Below are 22,834 nucleotides of genomic sequence, written 5' to 3'. Positions count from 1 at the left end.
TACATTGGGCAAAGAGTGATTACATTTTCTCATAATACTTAAAGATATATTTCACATATTAATTTGAATAGCAGAACAATAAGTAACGTGAACGTGATGACAACCTAAATGTTTACACTTCCTGCATGATCACAAAACAGAGGAATTCTGAACGATTTGGCATTGTTTTCTAATGATCACAAAGCGATCCTTCACTTTTGTCGCAGGGTATAAATGATCTCTCAAATCTCACTGTACCATTAACCATTCTCTTAACTCGTAGAGCAACTGCTGACTCTCAAGGGGGACATCGAAAAGAAGCACCAGTGCCTTCAAAACGCTTACGAGCAACTCTACGTAGACTACAACCAAGCTCAGGATAAGGTCGTCCAGTTGGAGAGTAGACTCGCAAACACGACTAAGCATGTCGAAATCGAGACAGTATCTCATCCTGTGCAAACAGCTCCCTTGGAGATCGAGGACAGACTCGTCCAGACGGATGCTCTTGGATTAGACGAGCAGAGGAACGATAAGACTGCTATCGATGAGCTAACCGCGAAGGTGAAGGATATTTTGAAGAATTCGCTCGTAGAAACAGAGCCTGGGGTGTCGATATTCGAGGCTGTAGCGAAGCAATACGTGGATGCGAAATGGAAAAAGGACGTGTTGGAGAAAAGAGTGACGGATCTCAACCGAGAGCTGAAGGGGGCTGTGGAAATGAAGGACAATTTACAGGTCGAGTGCTACGATATGCAGACGCATATCGACACGCTGGTATTAGAGATACAAGATTTAAAATTAAATTTACCGTCCATACCGGAGGCGAGCGAGGAACGCGTCGCTTGGCTGGAGTCTGAATCGGAGTCCTTGCACGAGGAAGTGAAACGTCTTCAAGCTGAAAACGCGGCATTGAAGAGGGAAAACGGAAAACTTGGTGGAGGCGGGCTGTGCGAAATACGGTTAGACAATCAAGGGTATACAGCAGCTGGGTCTAGAAATAGAAAACTAACGAAATTAGAAGACATTCCGGAATGTATCGAGGAGACCGACAGCGCAATGGAGAATCTGAATCGCAGATTGCACGCGACATTGGACGAGAACGAGGAGTTACAAAGAAAAGTTGATATACTTGAAAACACGGAGAAGGAGACGCAGGAGCAGCTCAGGATGTCGATGGAGAAGTGCAAAGGGTTGGACGAGAATATCGAATTCACCGAGGAACTGAAGCTCGAGCTCGAGAACGTGAAGCGAGAACTAAAGACGTCGACTTCCGTTAGAAAACAATTAGAAAATAATCTGACTCTGTCTCAGAGCGCGAAAGACGAGGTCGACAAGAAGAACGAGGAACTGTCCCTTAAAATTGAGCAGCTGGAGACTGAGATCTCGAAATGCCGTGAAATCAATCTAAAAGAGGAGAACAAGGACGTATTGCAAGATCTACAGAAACAGCTCAACATAGTCAGTTGCGAAAAAGACTATCTGAAAGACGATATTTTGGACATGCGATGGGAATTGAGTCAGGCGTTGAATCAGATAGACTCGAAGGAGAGCCATATAGCGAAATTGAATCAAGATAATGAAAATTTAATGAAGGAGAAGAATTCGTTACTGGAGCAACTGACTGCTATTCAAGACGAGTCCAATGATAAGATAGACTTGGTAAACACGGAGAAGGAGCAGCTCAGGATGTCGATGGAGAAGTCCAAAGGCTTGAACGAGAATATCAAATTCATCGAGGAACTGAAGCTCGAGCTCGAGAACGTGAAGCGAGAACTAAAGACGTCGATTTCCGTTAGGGAACAATTAGAAACTAATCTGGTTCTGTCTCAGAGCGCGAAAGACGAGGTCGACAAGAAGAACGAGGAACTGTCCCTTAAAATTGAGCAGCTGGAGACTGAGATCTCGAAATGCCGTGAAATCAATCTAAAAGTGGAGAACAAGGACGTATTGCAAGATCTACAGAAACAGCTCAACATAGTCAGTTGCGAGAAAGACTATTTGGAAGACGATATTTTGGACATGCGATGGAAATTGGGTCAGGCGTTGAATCAGATAGACTCGAAGGAGAGCCACATAGCGAAATTAAGTCAAGATAATGAAAATTTAATGAAGGAGAAAAATTCGTTACTGGAACAACTGACTGCTATTCAAGACGAGTCCAATGATAAGATAGACTTGGTAAATACGGAGAAGACTTTGCTCGAACAAGAACAGATGGAATTGAAAGAAATAGACGCGAGCAAGGAGAAAGAACTAAATGAACTTAAGGAACGATTACGCGAGACGGAGGAGAAGTATACGAAATTGCAAGACGAATTTACGTGTGCGAATGTGAAAGCTGAGCAATTTCGGTTGCAGAGTGAAAATCTTCAAAGCGAAATGGTAAAACAGGATGAATTGAGGAACGAATTGGATCGTACAATGTCCATCGTTGAGAGACTAAGTTCCGTAGAAAATGATTACACTCAATTAGTAAAAGAAGTGGAAACGCTACGCGCGAAGGAGGAGACGCTAATAGCTTTACAAGAACACTTCTCCAAATTAACGGAGGAGAATAGAAATTTAATTAGTCTGAATGAAACGATACAAAATAATTGTAAACGATTAGAGCAGGAAATGGCATCCCTGGAAGCGCAAAAGAAGGAGTTAGTAAATCATGCAAACGAAAATACCTGTGATAATGAAAAGCAACAAATTATAGCACTGTTAGAAGAAAAGACGCGAGAAAACGATGCCCTGAGAAATGATAACGACAAACTGATGGCGGAAATCTTTGAATCGCAAAAAAAACTACAGAATATCGTCGAAAGTAATACGGAATCGACCGATATGGCGAAGCAAACGATAGAAAGCTTATCCCATCTCATCAAGGAGAAAGATGAAGAAATCAATGGTTTGAAAGCAACGATTGACCTTGTGAAAAATAGTACGGAAACGTCTGATAGTTTTGCGACTATAAAGAACGAAAGAGACGAACTCGTCAAGCTTGTTACGGCAAAGCATAACGAGAGCTTGCAATATCACGGTGAAATTCAAAGGCTGACGCATCTCTTGAACGAGCAAGCATCGCAAATCCAAGCCTTGGCATCGGAGAGAGATGTAAGTTTATCTCAATTTGCGGAGAAGAATGCGGAACTTTTGTGGACGAAAAACGAGTTGCAGGTAGCTCAGCAACGTTTGAAGAACGTCGAAAATTCGAGCAGCAGTGAAACTTGCGGAATCGTCGAACATTCCGCGCAAATGGCAGAGATCGCGCTTCTTAACGAGAAGTGCAACGCATTGGAGGCAGCTTTGATACAGGAGCAGTCTAACAACAGGATGCTGCAGCATCAGATTACAGAGAGCCAAAGTAAAGAGGCGAACGCTGCGAAAGAACTGGAACGGCTACGAACGCACTTGGTTGAGATCGAGTCAAGCTACACAGAAGAAGCTCTGATCGCCGAGGAAGCGCGAAACGAGTTGGAAGCAAAGTTGCTGCAAGCCGAAGAAAAAGTGAAATCCAGCTCGACCGCGTACACGTCCGCCAATATCAGAGCGAATCAACAAGTGGAAACGTTGCAACAGCAAATGGCGTTGATCGTTCAACAAAGGGATGACATACAAAACAAGTTATCCATTGCCGAAGATACAATCTTGTCCCAAGCTGCATCTCTGACTAATTTGCAGATTGTCTTAGAACAGTTTCAACGAGGTGAATACACAATATTGAAAATATTAACCCTCTATTGTATAATGTATCCGAATGGGAACTCAATCGAGGTTCATTTTAACTTTTAGCACCCAAACCATTAGTATATTAATAAAAGACTCTTCTTTGCATAATGAAAAATATTATTATTCAAAGAGCAATATTATTTCTTCCCGAATCTACTAGTTGAACTAATGAGTAATGCTTATTTAGCTGACTCTACCTTAAATGGTACGCTATTGATCGTGTAAACAGTCACCAATTACTCGATACTATATCAATACATAATTAGTTTGAACAGACTGTTCAAACGATTAATTGCTTCGCATTTAACACTCGATCTGATAGACAAACCGATTAGTCCAACTAACAGGTCCGTAATGAAACGTGGTAATAATATTGCTCTTTGCACTAAAATTGTTAGTACTACCAGACCATGAACTGATTACGGAAACATCAATATTTCTTAACTATCCTATTAAAACAAATGAAATTGATGCTTGTGTTAATTCTCTGAAACACCTCTATCTTCAAAATAATAATTTTCACTGAACAATGCCTTTCTCTGAACTATACATTTCTCATAGAATGCGTTTTTAGTTTAGCTTAAATATAATACGCATTGCATGATAAAAGGTGCTCCTATAAAAGGTTTTTAAAAAAAACTATCTTTCTCATAAGAATAATCCACTTACAAGGAAAGTTTAGCCTATTTTCTCTATTCTTTCTTGCGTTTGCAAATTTTGCAGATTATCTTTCCGACTATTTCATTACAATCAACCGGTATATTTTATACCTTATATGAACAATTAAACTTTTATTGTATTTTTTACTTTTATTTTAGATAAGGAAAGAGACATCATGGCAGCAATGGAAAGGCTTCAAGTTAAACTGAACAATTCGTATAAGAAACAAGAAGAGCTGGCTAATGACGTTACTAACCTGAAGGTGAATTTATATTACTTATACTTATCCATAAATATACAAATGAATAATTTACATAAGAAATAATTCTACGTTTTATTTCGTATCTGTCAACAGGAGCAATTAGCAGAAGCTAAAGAATGCTTACAAGCGGCATCAAGATTAAGCGAACAACTTGATAAGAAAACAGAACGTATTGAACAACTGAACCAAGAAGGTACCCGGTTTATAATTATTATACAGTTTTATTTTTTGCCTGCATCTTGCTCCTTTTATCTCTCGCATGATTAGCATTTTTTTGCAATTAAAATATTTTGTAAATCATTATTTATCGAAAACAGCATCATAAAATTTTAATACATTTATGAAAAAAACTGATACCTCTTGATTCACAAACAACTATTATACAGGTGTTACATTTTCAAATATGTTATATATATGTATAAGGTCGTTTACGAGAACTATTGCTAAACGTAAGTAAATAATATCTGTATGTGCTTAATTGGTGTGGTAATATATATTCGGGGTTTCTGTGTTATATATAAAGAAAATGATAATCCATAAATATTTTAAATAATGTAACTTTTTAGTTAGAGTGATGCTAAATATCGCTTAACTATGGAACTCTACAATGTAAATTGCTGAATGTCATTAGATATTGAATGCTATCATATTGAGAATAATTCACTATTCTACTATATTGTGATTACACATGTATTTATTGATTTTATATTTTGTAGTGCAAATTTTCCTTGTAAGTGGATTATTCTTATGTGAAAGATATTTTTTGAAAACCTTTTTTTAAAGCACCTATGTTTTATTCAATTTTGCAATGCGTATTACATTTAAGCTAAACTAAAAACACATTGTGATTTCTTCTGATCATTAATTAATATGTTAACTTGAATGTACAATCACACAGACATTACATCATTACTGGTATGGTACTATAAATAAATACAAGAAAATATAGATATTAATACTGATATTTTCTAAAACTACATTAGACTACTTAAACTCTTTTTACATATAAAGTAAGAAAACACATTTTATATAATTATGAAAAAGATTCTGGTGCAGTAACTGCTTGCTATAAATCAACATGCAAATCATACATTCAAAACACAATTTATCTACTGGTGAAATGGTTGAATTCCATTCTATAATTATTGGTTTGAGTGTGATCTGTGACTAATCTGCAAAAGCAAACACATAGAAACTCCGGTGACGTAGTCAAATATCAGCTGGTAATTCTGGGATTTTTGACAATAGCCCAGGATTCTTGCTGGTATCCGGCTACGAACTGGATCGTCGCCTTAGCACACTAAATCACATCTTCGTTGACTCATGCATTGCCACTGGTGCTGGTATCTTATCCCATATTTCTAAAAAAATAGTCCTGATCTCTTAAATAAAATACTACTAAGGAATAAGGGAAACATGAAGACTAAATTGTACATATTTCTGTATTAAATTACTATTCCCAATTTGATGTCTCATAACTTTTCACTTGTATCATTATAAATATTGTTACTAAGTTCTTGTTATACTTTTGCACTTAACAATTTGTATGATCTTACAATTTATGCAATTGGGTTATCGATGCACATACAATATAAAAGTGATGTATTAGGTAATGTCAAAGCTCTTGATCCTTGAAATAAAGTACTAATTACAATGAGTTTGCAGTACTGCTGTACTCTACAGTTAAATGTGAAATTATGTGTATAATCATACTCAATTGTATAATCATTTTTATTGTATCTACATCATGTGACTTACAAGTTTGTAATTCAGGTATAAGAGAGCTATGTATTTATATCATTTTTGTTGTGGGTACTATATGACTGTGGATATAATAATTTTACTATTAATATTAATAAGAATTTCACTAATAAAACAAAATATTTAATTCAATATATATTAGGGTTACACATAACACACTGTATAATGAAAATTTGGTAGCGCCAGAGTGGGTAATCTCATGCGGTAACTGTGAGCGTGTAAATTGTAAAAGCTCATATTACCTCGTGGGGTTTCCCACCCGTTACCATTATCCTACAAGGATGAAAGCATGTAGTTAAAAACTTTCATTTTGCTATCTATACTGTATACTTTGATTTTATTTGATTCTATTTTGTACAATGAATATGCATTAATGTTTAATTTATTTTGTTTTTGTACCAATATATTATCAAGTTTCAAATGACCACATTCTTTGACGTATCTAGTTTCATATTTTACATAAATGAAAGTATTTTATGCTTTACTATATTTAAAACAAATTATTTTAATATATAAAATGACTTTTATGATATAATTTGTAATAAATTTATAAAATCATAATAAGATAACTATTGTATTCAAATGTAATGATTTATATGATAATAACATACTAATTATATTATTATATTGCAACTTTTATACTAAAGTACTTATTACTATATTAATATAGCTTTCTTACTTCTAGTGGCATGCGTGAAAATTAGTTAGCTAGTACGGCATGATAAATGAAGAATGCAGCATGAGCAATCAAGACACGGGTGTGAGTATTACATCAGGTACTGGTGTGATATTCAGACAACCAGTACTTGTGTCATACTTACGCTCATGTCTTTTCGACCTTCGAATCTGCCAACTTTACAACGCTGGAATGCACATGTACAGAAACGAAACAAAAACTACTAAACTAGTCCTTAAATAATTAATTGTTCTATTTAGATTCCATTTTCAGGCTCATTATCAAATTGGCAGTGCCATATAACTTATTCACTTAAAACATTTATATTGATTTCTGCATTTAATACCGCATTTCTCATTTTTTTATTTATTTATAGTGGACCGATTGGCAAATCTCGTAAATACTGCTGATCAAAGGATAGAAGAAGCGAAACAAAGTGGAGAGGGAAAAGTTGATAAGTTAGTCTTCTATTAATTGTATTATAGAAAATTGACGGTAATTGTAAATAAGCGCTTATTTTTTCCAGAACTCTCATTAAAAATCTTTTGTTGGGTTACCTGGTTTCATCGGCAGCGGACAAGTCTTCGGTGCTCAGAGTATTTTCTACGATTTTGGATTTCGATGAAGTAGAAAAAGAAAAAGCTGGTTTGAACAACGCGGCCGCACAAAGTAGTTGGTTTTCACGTTTAAGTAGCGGATCTACAGTTCCTAATAAGGTAAACTAACATTTCTTTGTAATTCCTTATAATTCATTCTTCCTTAATCACTTGATATATAATTAAACATTTCTCACTGAAACAATTCGTCAAACTACTTTTCGTTGCACAACGCTTTCGCGCCAAGTGCAGTAATTACGATATATCGAATAGATGCCGTTGCTTGCATGGCGTACACTGAATCGATATTATTTCGATATTAATCATTTTTTTCGATTAAGTGAAATTTGAACGTATTTTACAATTATATATGTATGTATATAATATAAATGTAAAAATTATAATTTTAAATTGTTCACACATCACTCATTATATATAATTATTTGTATTTTTCAGGATCAAGATGCATCTTTATCGGCCGCGTTCGTAAGATTCCTAGAAAGCGAATCAAAACCTAAACCACAATTACCTGCACTGCCAATTCAAACATCAGTAAGAATATTTGTTTCTATTATATACTTACATGATATATATTCTACGAGATCGAATATTTTAATATCTATTCTTTTTTTTACTCCTATATACAGTCTTTACCAAGGCCTGGCCACAGTAGACAGCATTCAACATCATCGACACAATCTACTTTATTGCTTTCAAATGTAAACCTTCCAACATTCCCGGACTTCGTTCCAGCTAGAAATACGGGTTCTATTTTAAAAGAAGTACTGAAGGATAGCTGATATTAAAACTTCTGGTATAATGCTTTGTAAATCTTCAAACTATGATAAAAAGCAACATGTAAAGAATACGTTTAATTACTGAATTTCATTCGATAAAAACATAAAAATACAATTACAAGATAAAAATAAATTCATTATACTTTCTTTTTTGTAAAAAATGTATATACTGCAAATAATTTTGCAGTAATGATTATTCAGACATTCTTAATGACATCTTTTTCTTAAACAAAATTTCTTCAAAAATATTATTTTATAAAAAATTAAAGTTTCGATCAGCAAACATATTATTTAAATATTTTTTGGTGCTCACGATAAAAATATTTCATATCTATTCAAGATCTAAATTTTTCTTGCTGACAATAATCTTGTAATATAATAAAATTCAAACTTTTGTCAATTTGAAAGGTAGTCTATAACTACGCTGTTTTAATCTAAACTTTTATCTAAAATTACAACGAATGAAATATTAAATAACATATGTTTACAGTATTAAATATTTTTATTCATACTTTGCGCTACATATTAAAGTGTCTTTCTGTTTACATCAGAAATTAATATTATATCACAGATATAATGTAATCTATCTTACACAGTAAATGCAATTTGTATTTATATCCTTATAGTCCTAAATATTATAATACTCTATAAGGTAAAATTGTTAAGCCTAAGTCTTTTAGTTTTGCAACAATTGTATATAAAATAATGTAACTAAAAATAAATACGAAATGGTGGGCTAGCAATAAATATATAACAAATTTACACTAAATAGTGGAAGTGCTTCCATTGTATTGGCTATAATTTTGAATATAATTGTCGAAAAATACGTGATCTTCTAACCTACAAATTTGATAGATATATTGAAATTTATTACACATGGATATTGTTAAAATATATACAATGAAGAAAAATAATATACAAATATAGTTTTCTTACTGTTAAATTTTGCTTTCTTTTATACCATTAAAATGAACTTCATTATATGTATGATAATGTTTACTAAAATCATAGTTTCTAATGTTTGTTTTCAACAATTTTGTGACAATGTATAGCAGTATCAATCCAAAGATGGCATAATTCCAATATACATAATGTTTACAGCATACTAAAAATAGTTTGAACTATACAAATATAAGATTATCTTTCAGTGTTTTTGCAAAGAAGGAATTTTATATTTCTATTTTATCTAATGAACCTAATATTATTATTCAATTAAAAGATAGGATATGTATAATTTAAAAGAATTTCACAAAAATTTTTTTTATCAGTTTTATTTTTAACCGAATTCTTAAAATCTGAAAGATACATAATACACTAATGAGACTAGAACACAGAGTATGATAAATGTTACATGAATTATTTTTCAAAGCTTTTACAAAGAATTTAACATTTATTTTGTCTAAACTAAACCTATTACTACTAACTACCTAATTCAAGGGGAAGAGATGTGATTAAAAAGAGAGATATTAATGAATATTAACGTATCACTTTTATTTTAAATGTAATACTTAGACTATTGTGACATAAATTATATGACAGAAAAATTTGTGAAAGATATAAAATAGTATAAAACAGAAACACAAATATGAGGAATACAGTTCAAAAATTTAGGACTTCTTCTCCTGTTCTTTCTTCTCTTCCTTCCTTTCCTCCTGGGACTCCTTCAACGCTGGCTTGCCAGTCTTTTCGACAGAGATCGTCCTCTCGTTCTGGATCGCCGGTTTGTCCTTTCTAGGTGCTGTGATAGTAAGTACACCATCGGATGACAAACTGGATGATAGTTTATCAATGTTGCATTGTTCAGGGATCAGGTACTTTCTGACGAATTGTCTCGAAATCCAGCCGTGTTCGTCTTGTTTCTCTTCGTGTTTACCCTCAATAACGACACATCTGTCGACGACCTTAACGTTGATCTCGTCTGGCTTGAACTGCTGAACGTCCAAGACTACCTCGAACTTATCTTTGTCTGCTTTGACGGTGGAAGTGCCTCCTCCCTCGCTTTTTCGCATAAGTTCACCCCAAGGTCTGTAGTACAACAGCGGGCATCTCGATCTTCTCTCTACTAGAGGCCCATACTGACCGAGGAGGCTTGAAGGGCTCAGAAGTTGATCAGGATACAGTCCCAGGCCGAAGTCTTGATCCAAAAGCCGATGTGGGCGGTCCAAGTCCTCCCACCAGTTAGAGAATACCAACGGAATCAAAGACATTTTCGATGTATCACTTGATATCTTCACGTTAAATAACGTACGATTTCCAAAAAGATTTGGAATAATTAGCTTTGAACACTCGCAGCTCTGATACTTCTCGTTTGCTCGTTTTCAGTTGACTGTTGCCACGCATCGCAGCGCGCGTATTTATACCGGTGCCGGTTGGCTATAGATTGAGTGTCGAGAACATTCTGAATCTACGTGCACATCTTTTCGAGAATGTTCTATATTTCATGAATTATCAACGATATTTTTAGGCACATGAGTCATCCAAGAATAATATTAACTTAAGTATTTCTACTATAAACGAAAATTTGTATTATAAATACGCGATTACACAGATTTTCGTACTACGCAACCGCAGTACACCCGGCGCACGGTGTATTAATACATTAGTCATGTTGCCGAAAGTAGTGCTTTTGTTTACAGTGATATATGTTTAATTTCCAACGATATACATCGATAAGAATTGTTCGATTGTTCGTTATTCATTCGTATTACTATTAAGTTGAAAGTTTGACGAATATAATCGCTATCGATAAACAATATCTTCTAGACTTTCTCCTTTGTAATTCTATACGTTTAATTGAAAAGTAAAACGTTTGTCGAAAACGTTTATTCAACGAATTCATTCACTGAACTTTTGATTTTTAATTTACGAAATTACATATATGAATTCAAACAAACACAACCTAATTCTCGTTTCTTTGTCCATGATGTCTAGAGTCTAGAACATTCTTGATGTTTAAACGAAAATGTCTGATATAGAATAATCTTGACTAAAAGTCTCGAAATCTGGAAAGGAGAATATGGAAATTTCTCGAACTTCTAGAATTTTCTATATAAGTCAAGAATATTTTAGATCATTGGTATATTTTTATAGATATATTATTGATGAATTTTCATTAATCAAATTAACCTTCCGATTAACATTCGAAAAGAAAGTTTAAAAAATATTAAATTTAATGTAACCAATTTGATTAATCTTAAATTTTCTACTTAGTAATGCCATTGTGCAAATAGCAATATATATTCTGGTAAGTTAGTACGTACGTTCAGAATAGCACGTACGTTACAGGGCGTGACACGTACCCGAATTTTCTGCGATTATTTGAACGCATACATATACAATCACGTATCTGTTTACGGGTTCATTAAAGAGGTTCAAAATTACCCTTTAATATATTTATTTATTTTTTTTTAACACATTATAAAGACGACTTTAAACTTCTGTTACCTTATAAACTGAAGGAACATTCATGTTATCAGTTATTTATTTATCTTATCATTTATACAATACATTCGTAAAGATGATTCAAATTCTTCATATCTCGTTAATTACTTTCATTTCTTTTTATTTTGTGACCAAAAATTAAACATAAAAATATTAATTAAAAATAAAATTACAAAGAACAAGTAGCAACATTTTGATCGTACTTGTCAGCGTAATAGTTTATTATTCTTATATATATATATATATATATTAATCCAATGTCATGTCAATGTATTATGATGTTTGAGTATAGACATCAATTGTAAAAAATCTTTTCTGTAGAAAATTCTCCGCTGTTCTAGATTGTTACTTTGAATAAATACATTGATGAATCAGTACCAGGATCTTTTTATAACTATAATGTAATATTCAAAAATACGTCAAATTCTGTGCATGATTATTCCAAACAGCGTTGCCAGACTTTCAAGATAATAATAAACGTTCTTAAAACGTTTTAAGTTTTAAGCTGCTACACTTTAACTTACCCATTTCGAAGCAAACATGTAGTGAATGTACGTTTATTAAAAGTTAATTTATTAAAAGAAATTGATATATTTCAAGAATATGTTAATATATTTGTGAATTTTTTAGATTTTATTAAATATTCGATTACTTTATAGTGTTAAAAATATACTACGACAAATATATGTAGACAAGCTATATTTCAAGCGGTTGTGCAAAGTGAAATTCCAAATATTTATTTGGTTTTGATATAAATATGTACATATTTTCGTATGGGTCTAGATAGAGGAGTCGTGACCTTAGGTGACTTTATTGTTAGCTGCTTCAACGGACGGTTGCTTCGTTCTCTGTCGAGTCATGTTACTCATATTTTATTATGCTTTCGAACAAAGGGCAGTACGAAAACCATGTACGAATGTAACTAAGGCATTTACATTGCCATCAGGTTTCACGGATTAGTCCGGGTTATGTATAAAATAATTTATTACTCTTATCTATCTTAACATAATTGTTTCTTAACAAAAATCACGTTTCGTTTCCTACGTTTTTAATCTTATAATATGTACAATACAAATGTTATTTGTATGTATTGTATTTTTCATATTGTAGTATCAATGCTTTTTAATTACGATTATGCAATATATTTTGTTAAATATTTAATGCTTTTAGGGCTTTCTTTCATCTCGTATTCTTGAAATACTAAAAATTCGAAAGATAATTTGTTGACAATTAATTTGTAGAAAACGTTGACATTTGAAAAATGTTGGAATTGTGTAAGAAACGTTTAGGTAACGTTGTAATCGATGGATGTTAAAAATGAATTAGTTACACCGAAGTAACAAATGCAAGTATATCACTGCAACAAATACAAAAATTGTCATTAAAAAGTGATCCTGCATGAGAGATTCAACGTTGCTTTGTTCAACGAATTTGTTGTATCTTCGCTTACAAAAAAGCTACAGGTAATACCAGAATATTAAATCATCCTTTAGGTTGTCGGTTACGACGGTTGGACCTATCCACCTTGAATTAACCCCTGTTAAACGAAAACAGCATTTCGGCTGTATCGATTTACCATCTCCTAAATCAGCGTTTCTCAACTTTCTTGCTCTAAAGGTCTACTTTGGCAAAACATACAAAAGATAAGATACCTACGTGAAAGTAAAATGTTTACTATAATTTTAACCTAACATACAAATAATAAGCTACAAAAAATTGAAAGCTTCAATGTCCTAAGTCAAACTGCTTCGTTTCAAATAAAACTTGTTTCACAAAATAAGATAAAATATAAATTTACCTAGAACTAGGCATGTCAACGAAACATATTTATACTACTGTCTACTTTCTATTCACTGAAACATACTCTCTATTTATAGATTCTATTTTTACATAGCGTAAAATCGATCTTTCTGGAGGCTTCTAAGCTGCCAACGCACATATGTTGGCTGCAAGCCCACATACTTTACTTACGTTTATCCTACAGGTCGTTGTACTCTCGATATTTCTAGACATTTCTAATTGTGATTCGAATAAGATTTTTAAGAAGATCACACAATTGATTGGTTTGATTAATTTTTCCTTACAATTTGAGGATATTTTCAAAAATATATCAATATTGAGTTTAAGAAGAGACGTCAGTTAGAAATTATACATTAAAAATGTGAGTCAAGATATAATTGTTCGATTAGAAATAAATAAAATAGTCTCCTTACCTTCCTCAGTTCAGATTTTTCTTTTTGTAGACGAAACAAATATTTTTCACATATATATAAAATTATTTAGGACTCGAAATGTAAATAAATTCATGAATTGTCATATTTATATGAATTTCAATAATTGCAATAATGTTTATTGTGAATTCACAATGATTCAAAGTTTTGTATAAAGAATGAACATGATTTGTTCATATATTACCTATGGTAAGTTTTAAAATACAAATATTTGAGAAAATGGAATTAGGAGTACTCAGTATTTATTATTTTAAAAGGATAATTTTAAATTAGAAAATAATCTTGGAATTTACGTACATTACGATGAACAAGTTTGAAGAGGTTAATATTATAATTACTATCCAGAATTCAAATTAAATGTTTAATGCATTACTTATAAATCTGTAGGAAATTAATTAAAATATTATCTTTATATACACATGTATATGGATTTATAAACTGTATGTCTATTAGAAATTATTTCAATGGGAAAAAAGAAGTTAGGAGAGGTACAAGAATAGTAAATTGTACACGTTGTTTGTATCAAATAAAGAATAATTTATTTTTTATAAAAAAAGAAAGAACATCATACAAAAATTGTTATGACATTTGTACTTGTACGCAATGCGAATGGTGTGCTATTGCAAATGTTGTTTAACTTTATATTTAACATTAATAATGCAAACTACAGTTACAATATAGAAATAAGAGAACAGTAATAATAATAAATGAAAGTGATAACTGAGAATGATATAGGTGATAAATACGATTTATACATTTTTATGAGTTCCTTTTCGTCCGCGCTGATGTGTTTGTTGTTGTGGCTGCTGCTGTTGTACTCGTTGCTGAGATTGTTGCTCCTTTTGTGGTTCTGGCGTACCATTGACCTGATCTTCGGAATTAGCCAAAGCAGGTTTTCCTGTGTAATGTATCTTGAGTACTTTTTCAGTCGTTTCAGGTTTCGCAGGTTTCATTCTGGGTGCAGTGATGGATAAGATACCATCAGAAGATAAATGTGATTCAACACGATCGACATCACATTGCGATGGTATAATGTATTTTCTGACAAACTTTCTCGAAATCCAACCGTGTTCATCCTCTCTCTCCTCGTGTTTCGCTTCAACGACAACATTACGATCCACCAGTTTGACGGTAACCTCTTCTGGCAGATACTGTGACACGTCTAAGGTTACTTGAAACTTGTCCTTATCGGCTTGCACGGTGGATACACCTCGTCCACTTTTGCTTCCTTTCTTCGGGAATGGATGATAGCGTCTTCTCATATGCCTATGCGGTCGATATAACAGAAGTTCAGAAGCAAATGGATCCGGTTCATCCAGCAAGCTGTCTAGATCTATTGTTGTCCCAAAATTCTGATCCCAGAGATGATGAGGCTTATCCAGACTTTCCCACCAGTCGGAATACAACAGTGGTATCAGCGACATTATGCAATTACTTCAGAGTCAGTTCACGCTGTCGTATCGTATTCGGAATGCGATTACGTGTCTTGAATGATGAGTCTTGTTCACTATTCGATTACTGATTACTAATTTTTGAGGTTATTGTTTATACGACACGGATAAATCGTTGATTTACTCGCAGCCGAACCGTTATATTGCTTACACGTGAATCAACTGTCGGCAACTACGTAGTTCTCTTTATACGTATTCGTTGCGCATAAAGCGTGGTAGTGGGGGGTCTAGCGTCGCGTGTTCTAGAAGAGCCTGGAAAACACCAGAGCTGTCCTTGAATACAGCCGTCTTTCTCTTACAAAGATGAGTTCTTTGCGCAGACCTGCGCAATGGCCGTGTTGCACAGCTCCGATGTATTGTGCGATATCAGTGTTCGTGAGAACCATTATTTAACATTGAAAACAGCTTTCTCGGTGAGCGCCGTTAGCGGTGCGATGACCGTATCATAGAGCGTCTAGAGCACGTCTAGACTGACGCCGGGGGTCTATGGGCGTCTATCAAAGTTTCAAGTGACATGCACTATATGTAGTTTGCATATAGTTCGGTAACCTCTTTGTGCTTTCGTAGGAATTAAATTTAGCTTCCACTCAACTTATTTACAATTTATTTATGTATTTACATACATGAGAATATAATTTAAATTTGCAATGTTAATAAACGGTGTTAGCCGATAGGATGTCTTTTGAATTAATTACTTTTGTTTTAACAACAACAAATTTGTGCGAAAAGAACGCGCCGCGTAGCACGAGCTATAGGAACTATAGTTTCTACACTTTCATCTAGATAAAACGATTATTTGTTACAGTTTGGTATCTTCCAAACACATACCAAACTGTAAAAGTCTGATGAAAATAAACAACTAACTAACTAACTGTCCTTAATGAACATCAATCTGTTTTGTTGCAAGTATAATGAAATTGCAAACAGAAATTATGCGTTTAAAAATGTAATTTAAATTTTTTAACCCGGATTATTTTACCCATTTTACTAACGAATATCATACCTACAACTTTATTACATTTTTTCTCACTATAAATCATTTAATTGTATATTCTGTACATTAAATGGTTATGAAGTGGTTTGTGTATTCAAGAATTGCAAACTGTTTTCGTAACGTAACATTGTTTGTTTATTTATAAACAAATCAATATCCAAGAATACGTATAAATATTCTTCTGAATTGCAACGTTATATCATCACTGATACATTGAGATGAATGAACTTAGTTCATTGAACTGTTATCGCTTATCCTAACCTTACTTTACGGATCGTAGGTATAGTCAAGAGCTAGTTAGATTATTAGATAGTTTATTGATCCGTAATTTATTATTCGCAAACGAATTTCATAAATGTTAAAGTATATTTAGATTTAAATTTTAATGTTAGGAATCTATTCTATATATTTCTATAATAATTAGGATATGAATAACATTATTCAGTACTTACCATTCCATATTGGCTTTATAATCATTTAGGAGGGAAAATATTTAAAGATAGGGAATCTTAAAATACATTTATGTGTATATGTTACACATTTGATATTATATGATCAATTTATTAATTGCATTCCGCTCACATCGAGTAAAATGTTCTAAAAACTATTATGAAGGGAACAAATAATATCATGTCTTATTATTTATATAGGTTCTTATCACAAACGTACAAAATAACGAAACAACGTAATACAAATGTGTTTAAAACGAAATTGGTTCATTCTCACAAATAAGAGTAACGTGGGAATTTAGAAAAGTGTAGAAACTAAACACACTTTGAAGGTACATTTGAACGTAAGACATTTGTGTCTATTTATTGAAATGCGTTTCGATGATGTTACATAAAATGCTAAATACTTGTGATAGTGTTATGATAGTGTTACGGATACGTATAATGTGCAAGTATTAGAGGAATTTATAAATGTTTAATACTGGAACTTTACTCCATTTTCTGCTCTGCCGATCCATTTGCTGCGCTCGGCGAATCATGAATAGATGGCTTGCCGGTATGCTCTATATTGATTACTCTTTCGCCATTGGGTAGCGGCTTTTCCTTGCGCGGCACTATGATTGACAGAACACCGTCCGAAGACAGTTTCGCCGATACCTGCTCGATATCGCATTGTTCAGGCACAATGTATCTCCTTGAAAATTGTCTGGCTACCCAGCCATGATCGTCTGCTTTCTCTTCGTGTCTCCCCTCGACTGTCACGCAATGGTCAGCGACCTTAACATTAATCTCATCCGGTCCGAAATGTTGCACATCCAGGTCTACACGAAATTTATCCTTGTCGTCTTTCACGGTCGATGCTCCACCTTCACCTTTCCGCAGAAGCTCGCTCCATGGTCTGGAATACGCCACGGGACACCTTGATTCGGCTTTGTACGACGGCAAATGCAACATTTGCAATAAAGTTTTTGGAATGCCAGCCTCGGTAGGAAGAACAGCGGGAAGGCCAAGACCGGCAGCCGAACTAGCGATACCTGCACGCTCCAATCTGTCCATAAGATCAATGAAATCCAATGGTAGCACAGCCATTATTGCTTTTATAATTTATCCGGTAATTACTTGTTTCTTTTTGTTTTTGCGAAATGAACCGGCACAACTACTCTCGACCTCTCGACAGACTGGTATGTTAACTTCCAACACGACCGTTGCATTGAGGGGTAGGCGCTTCGATCGAGGAACTAGGACTCCATATTCAGAAAATTTTTAGGCATGCGCAAAATAAAGTTTCTTGAACCTTCGAGAAATTGAAACGCTTTTTACGTTGAATTAAATTTTCATATGAATGCTACAACGTTCGACTGAATGATGAAAAGTTTGTTGCGGATATCAGTTATTGCTCCAGAGAATTCTAGCTACAAGAGTGCAAATCTATAGTAACTTTTCATGGAACATTCCAGACATATTGCTGGAATAATATAGTTACATTTGCAACAATATGTCTGCACAATAATGCGTTAGAGATATTTTAAAAATATTCTGGCAATATTAGAGCAATTATAATTTTCCAGTGTATATATATCAATTTAACGTTATACGTTATATGTAAACATGTACGAGCATGTGAGGGGCGTCACTGACCTATATCAACGATAAAATCAAAGACTGGAAGCCTTAGTAAATTGATAGCCTTACTTTATCGAGGTAAGTAAACTATTATTAATTTACATTTCGATTCTATGTTATAGAATCGTCTTCAAAAGTTACAAATAGTATCAACAAAGTATATAAACGAGCAGGTTCAATATTAACATTTTTCTTTAATTATATATATGCATATAATATATGCCAGGCTACGCGCTGGTGACCGCGCTTGCACGCGAACAAGTGACTCGACGTGCATCGAAGCATTGACCTAGCGCGTAGCCTTCGCTACCGCGGCCGCTCCAACGGTATCCGCGCGCTCTGATTGGTCGGGTTTTCTTTTATTAATATCTACTTAACGAAGCCCCATCCGACATTTTTGCAAAGAAAATTGTTGTTCAGAATCGTCTCAGCTACCCATCATTTCAGGCTCCTCCCCGAGTTTTGGGACACCCTGTATACATGTATATAGTAACATGTATATATCATGTAACTATATATATGTATATAGTTTTCCATTTTTTAAATTCTTTAATTAATCCGACAAAACTTACATATAAATATAATCATGATTCTAAAATATTAAAAATCTTTTGGCTCTTGAGTAGTAGTGCTTTAAATTTCATGTGAAGTGTTCGCTTAATAAATTAATGTTTGAAAAAAAAATATAATCAACTTCGAAAAACATTGAAACTGCACTAAAAAGCATGAAATAATTTCTAGGTAATTTATATGAATACTAACTAGCTCTAGATATAATTGATTAACAGTATGAGAAAATGCAGTGAAAAGTATGAAATAATTTCTATTTAAACTGCACTATTATCCATTTGAATTTGATTAAATTATTAAATACAATACAACCTTTTCGGAGGCGGCGCAAAATTTAAAATGACCTAAGTACCAAACTTGGTTAAACTTTCTATCGGAGGAACAAAAAATATGACCTTTAATTATTGCTGTTATTATATCTGCTTTAGACATCATATACATTAACAATTCAATATCGCCGTCCCCTACAAATAATATCCCAAACCTTCTCAGACAGTATTTCCATGTAGACAAATATTGTATCAAATATTTTGTTATCGAAAGAAAAAAATTCAAATACAAGGATAATTCTATTTATATACATGTTATTTGATATTCCATATCAACATCTTATAATTACAATTTATTTCTTTTATATTTTCTTTTGCATTTATGCTTAAACGTTTTCTCCTTTCGAAAATAGATATAGAAACAATCGAAATGATTTTTTTAACAGAGTCGTCTGCTTGTAAGGTCGTGGGACAAAGGAGAATTAAAATTACACTGGATTTAAGTTAACTCGTTATTTTATTAAAAATTATGAAGGAACATAACATGGTAACGCTAATTATCAATATGTAACATACAGGCACGCACGCATTGGAAACCATACATACATATCAAATATCAAAAACGTTAGAATATAAAAGAATTTTGTGAAAATACAGAAAATGGAAGTCTTATTTCTCTGGCGTTTCTTTAGTCAAACTCTCCGTTGTTTCTTCAACGCTATTGGATTCCTGAGTGGTTGGATTATCTGTGCTAGTCGTTGTTGATGCTGGAGTTTTTGGCTTAGATGTGTCGAAGCGAATAGCAGGTTTACCAGTTTGCTCGATCTTGATCGTTCGTTCGTTTGGTTTTTCTTCCGTTGGCTTGAATGGTGCCGTGATCGTCAAAACTCCGTCGCTAGAGATTGTCGACGACAGCTGATCCCCATCTGCTTGATAGGGTAGCAAATACCTTCTCGAGAAGTGTCTCGAGATGTACCCGTGTTGGTCTTTCTTCTCTTCGTGTTTTGCTTCCACGACGACAAAGTTGTCGATCAGTTTCACGGAGATCTCTTCTGGTTTGAACTGCTGAACGTCGAGCATCACCTTGAACTCGTCCTTGTTCGTGTTACTCGACGAACCAACGTCACCATACCGCATCCTGTCAGCTAGCTGCCTGTAGTACTCGATGGCTGCTCTTGATGGTATCGGCGTGTAGATATCTGCTAGGTCAGAAAGCAGAATTGGGTTAGGATAGAGACCCGTTCCCAAACTGTGATCCATCAGACGGCTTGGTCGATCCATGTCTGCCCACCAAGCGGAAAGTAGCAACGGAATCATCGGCGACATTGTGGACGTCTTCGAATTTCTTTTTCTTGAAACTTTCTTATACTTGAAACTGTCACTCGTGAGCTCTGTCAAAAAGCTCGTGATTAATATACGCTTCTTCGATAGCTTCGGTGTCTCAAATGCAACTGGAGCTTCTCACTCCGCGGCCGGTATTTATGCCAGGCGGGTTTGAATGTGTGACGCGTGGCCTACACTCAGACTTTCGAGAAGTTTCCGGGTTACCGGACGAAAATAAAGTCAACGTACACGTTTCGTATTATTTTTTTTCTAGATGACATTCAATTTAATTTATCGAGTGTCGATGTAGGTACTTGTTTTTATTTTTTCCGTGGTTTATCTGCGAATTTCAGATCGATCGCGAAACGACCGGCTTCCTTTCCATGTTCTCCACGCTACACGTCAGCTGTTATACGGCATGACGAAACTTTGGCGAATGTGAATATAATTTTATTTTAACTACAGTTTATTTTAACTATAGTTTATTTTAACTACAGTAATTTTATTTTACTACATAACTACAGTTTAAATAAAAATAATTACACATCATTTTGTTACTTTAAATGATTAATTATATACACAATCTAAGTCTCAACCTGATGGCCATTACAGTGTATTCTATACACAAAGTTCAGTAGTGAACAAATTTCATTTCTTGTTGTTCTTCTAGTAGATTATAAGTATACTTGCCAATTATTGGGTGTAGAAATGGATTCTCTATCTTCATATTTAATTATTTGTAACTCTAATTTAAACAAGAAATATTTGTCCGTCATTTTGTTACATTAAAGTACCAACTTTCATGAAAAACATAGATTGCTTTGACACTTGTTTCTACAACTACATGTTCTCTCTTGTATGACTGGAGAAAGATCATGAGTGGTACAATTTTCCTTTTTAAGTGAATGGTATGTATGTATGTATCATAGAAAGGCGCAGAATTCAATTCTACACCTAATACTCACTATGTAATTTCATCTGCTGCATTTGAAGAAAGGAGAAACTGTTGCTGTCATTGACGATCAGGACTGAATCCACTCAAACTTTTTAATTGTTGATAAATTTGCAAACGTATAGCGTAACAAAATTGTAAATATATACGTAGTTATTCTAAGATATTGATCGATAAAGAGTGGAGGAAAATAATTCGTAAGAATTTCTAGAACATTCACTAACATCAATGGAATTTATTAAGATTTTAATTTCTAATGATATTCTGAACTACACATCGTAACAATTTTTCGAATTTTTGATTTTCATCTTAAACAATATATTAATATCTACACATAGCTTTAAATACAAATATATAGATTTATAATATTAATAATACGATCTTACGATCTTAATAATACGATAGATATATACTTATTGTTCCAGAAATAATATAGTTCGTTTAATCTATAAATTTATTTATCAATTAATGACACAGGCCTTTTGAATTTTGAATTTTGTCTAGAACATTCTGGGCAAAAAAGTAGATAATGGAAATCAGTGTCGTATATTCGTCGTATATATTCATCTTCATCACAACGCATTACATACGATTTCGTTGTTTCATATTTATCATTATTTTACAAATTTAATTTCAATTTACTTTCCTTCTCGAGAAATGTCGATAGTTCTAGACACTCTCGAGAACATACCTCGACCGGATGGATCAATTCGCTATCTTGCGTCTGCGCGAGACTGAATCATTCTTATGTACGTGTACATTACATCATACAAATGCTCACGCATACGTGTCCCTATCAATTTCTCCTTGATTTTTGATAACTGGTACTTACTACAGAAAAAGTAACGTAAATTAAATTGAACACTGATGTCTGATTGTGTAACGTTACTTTAAAGTCAAAAACCTGCTGAAATGACACTGTCATCATTTAAATGAATTTCATTTCCGTTCGCAGTACATAGAGACATGAATAAACATAATGTTCTTGGTTTTAATAATATGAGACAAAGTAGGTGAGTTTTTGCAATTTAAATGAAAGTTTGTATTTTAATAATGTAATTAAATTAGAGTAGGTGACTTTTAGCA

General features: G+C 33.6%; 5 protein-coding genes across 6 annotated transcripts in view; 1 reads left to right on the top strand and 4 right to left on the bottom strand.

Moving 5' to 3' along the window:
* Nucleotides 1-10,061, top strand: part of LOC128887990 (thyroid receptor-interacting protein 11-like) — an 82,311-nt gene extending 72,250 nt beyond the window's left edge. For both annotated transcript variants that reach the window (XM_054144540.1, XM_054144541.1), the window contains 7 exons: nucleotides 263-3,670; nucleotides 4,512-4,615; nucleotides 4,709-4,808; nucleotides 7,429-7,510; nucleotides 7,579-7,768; nucleotides 8,105-8,200; nucleotides 8,296-10,061. In XM_054144540.1, the coding sequence (XP_054000515.1) occupies nucleotides 263-3,670; nucleotides 4,512-4,615; nucleotides 4,709-4,808; nucleotides 7,429-7,510; nucleotides 7,579-7,768; nucleotides 8,105-8,200; nucleotides 8,296-8,448 (4,133 nt within the window). In that variant the 3' untranslated portion in view covers nucleotides 8,449-10,061. The remainder of the gene's footprint in view (nucleotides 1-262; nucleotides 3,671-4,511; nucleotides 4,616-4,708; nucleotides 4,809-7,428; nucleotides 7,511-7,578; nucleotides 7,769-8,104; nucleotides 8,201-8,295) is intronic.
* On the bottom strand, nucleotides 9,912-10,771 carry LOC128888085 (protein lethal(2)essential for life-like). The gene has a single exon (XM_054144719.1). The coding sequence runs from the start codon at nucleotides 10,650-10,652 to the stop codon at nucleotides 10,053-10,055; it is 600 nt and encodes a 199-aa protein (XP_054000694.1). The 5' UTR covers nucleotides 10,653-10,771; the 3' UTR covers nucleotides 9,912-10,052.
* Nucleotides 10,772-14,630: 3,859 nt separating this feature from the next.
* On the bottom strand, nucleotides 14,631-15,746 carry LOC128888077 (protein lethal(2)essential for life-like). The gene has a single exon (XM_054144705.1). It carries the CDS (start codon nucleotides 15,539-15,541, stop codon nucleotides 14,867-14,869), a length of 675 nt encoding a protein of 224 aa, XP_054000680.1. The 5' UTR covers nucleotides 15,542-15,746; the 3' UTR covers nucleotides 14,631-14,866.
* A 1,345-nt stretch (nucleotides 15,747-17,091) lies between these two features.
* LOC128888086 (protein lethal(2)essential for life-like) lies at nucleotides 17,092-18,216 on the bottom strand. The gene has a single exon (XM_054144720.1). The coding sequence runs from the start codon at nucleotides 18,098-18,100 to the stop codon at nucleotides 17,501-17,503; it is 600 nt and encodes a 199-aa protein (XP_054000695.1). The 5' UTR covers nucleotides 18,101-18,216; the 3' UTR covers nucleotides 17,092-17,500.
* A 1,755-nt stretch (nucleotides 18,217-19,971) lies between these two features.
* Nucleotides 19,972-20,939, bottom strand: LOC128888079 (protein lethal(2)essential for life-like). Its single transcript, XM_054144708.1, has one exon. It carries the CDS (start codon nucleotides 20,797-20,799, stop codon nucleotides 20,143-20,145), a length of 657 nt encoding a protein of 218 aa, XP_054000683.1. The 5' UTR covers nucleotides 20,800-20,939; the 3' UTR covers nucleotides 19,972-20,142.
* Nucleotides 20,940-22,834: the final 1,895 nt, after the last annotated feature.

Source organism: Hylaeus anthracinus, unplaced genomic scaffold (genome assembly GCF_026225885.1).
Source record: "Hylaeus anthracinus isolate JK02 unplaced genomic scaffold, UHH_iyHylAnth1.0_haploid 11989, whole genome shotgun sequence".
Classification (NCBI taxonomy): Eukaryota; Metazoa; Arthropoda; class Insecta; order Hymenoptera; family Colletidae; genus Hylaeus; species Hylaeus anthracinus.
Note: the sequence above shows the minus strand (reverse complement) of the source record. Positions and strands in the feature narration are given on the sequence as shown.

What these genes read in the sequence shown, in the direction of transcription:
- LOC128888085 (XM_054144719.1), bottom strand. Translation starts at nt 10,652, where the DNA reads ATGTCTTTGATTCCGTTGGTATTCTCTAACTGGTGGGAGGACTTGGAC.
- LOC128888077 (XM_054144705.1), bottom strand. Translation starts at nt 15,541, where the DNA reads ATGTCGCTGATACCACTGTTGTATTCCGACTGGTGGGAAAGTCTGGAT.
- LOC128888086 (XM_054144720.1), bottom strand. Translation starts at nt 18,100, where the DNA reads ATGGCTGTGCTACCATTGGATTTCATTGATCTTATGGACAGATTGGAG.
- LOC128888079 (XM_054144708.1), bottom strand. Translation starts at nt 20,799, where the DNA reads ATGTCGCCGATGATTCCGTTGCTACTTTCCGCTTGGTGGGCAGACATG.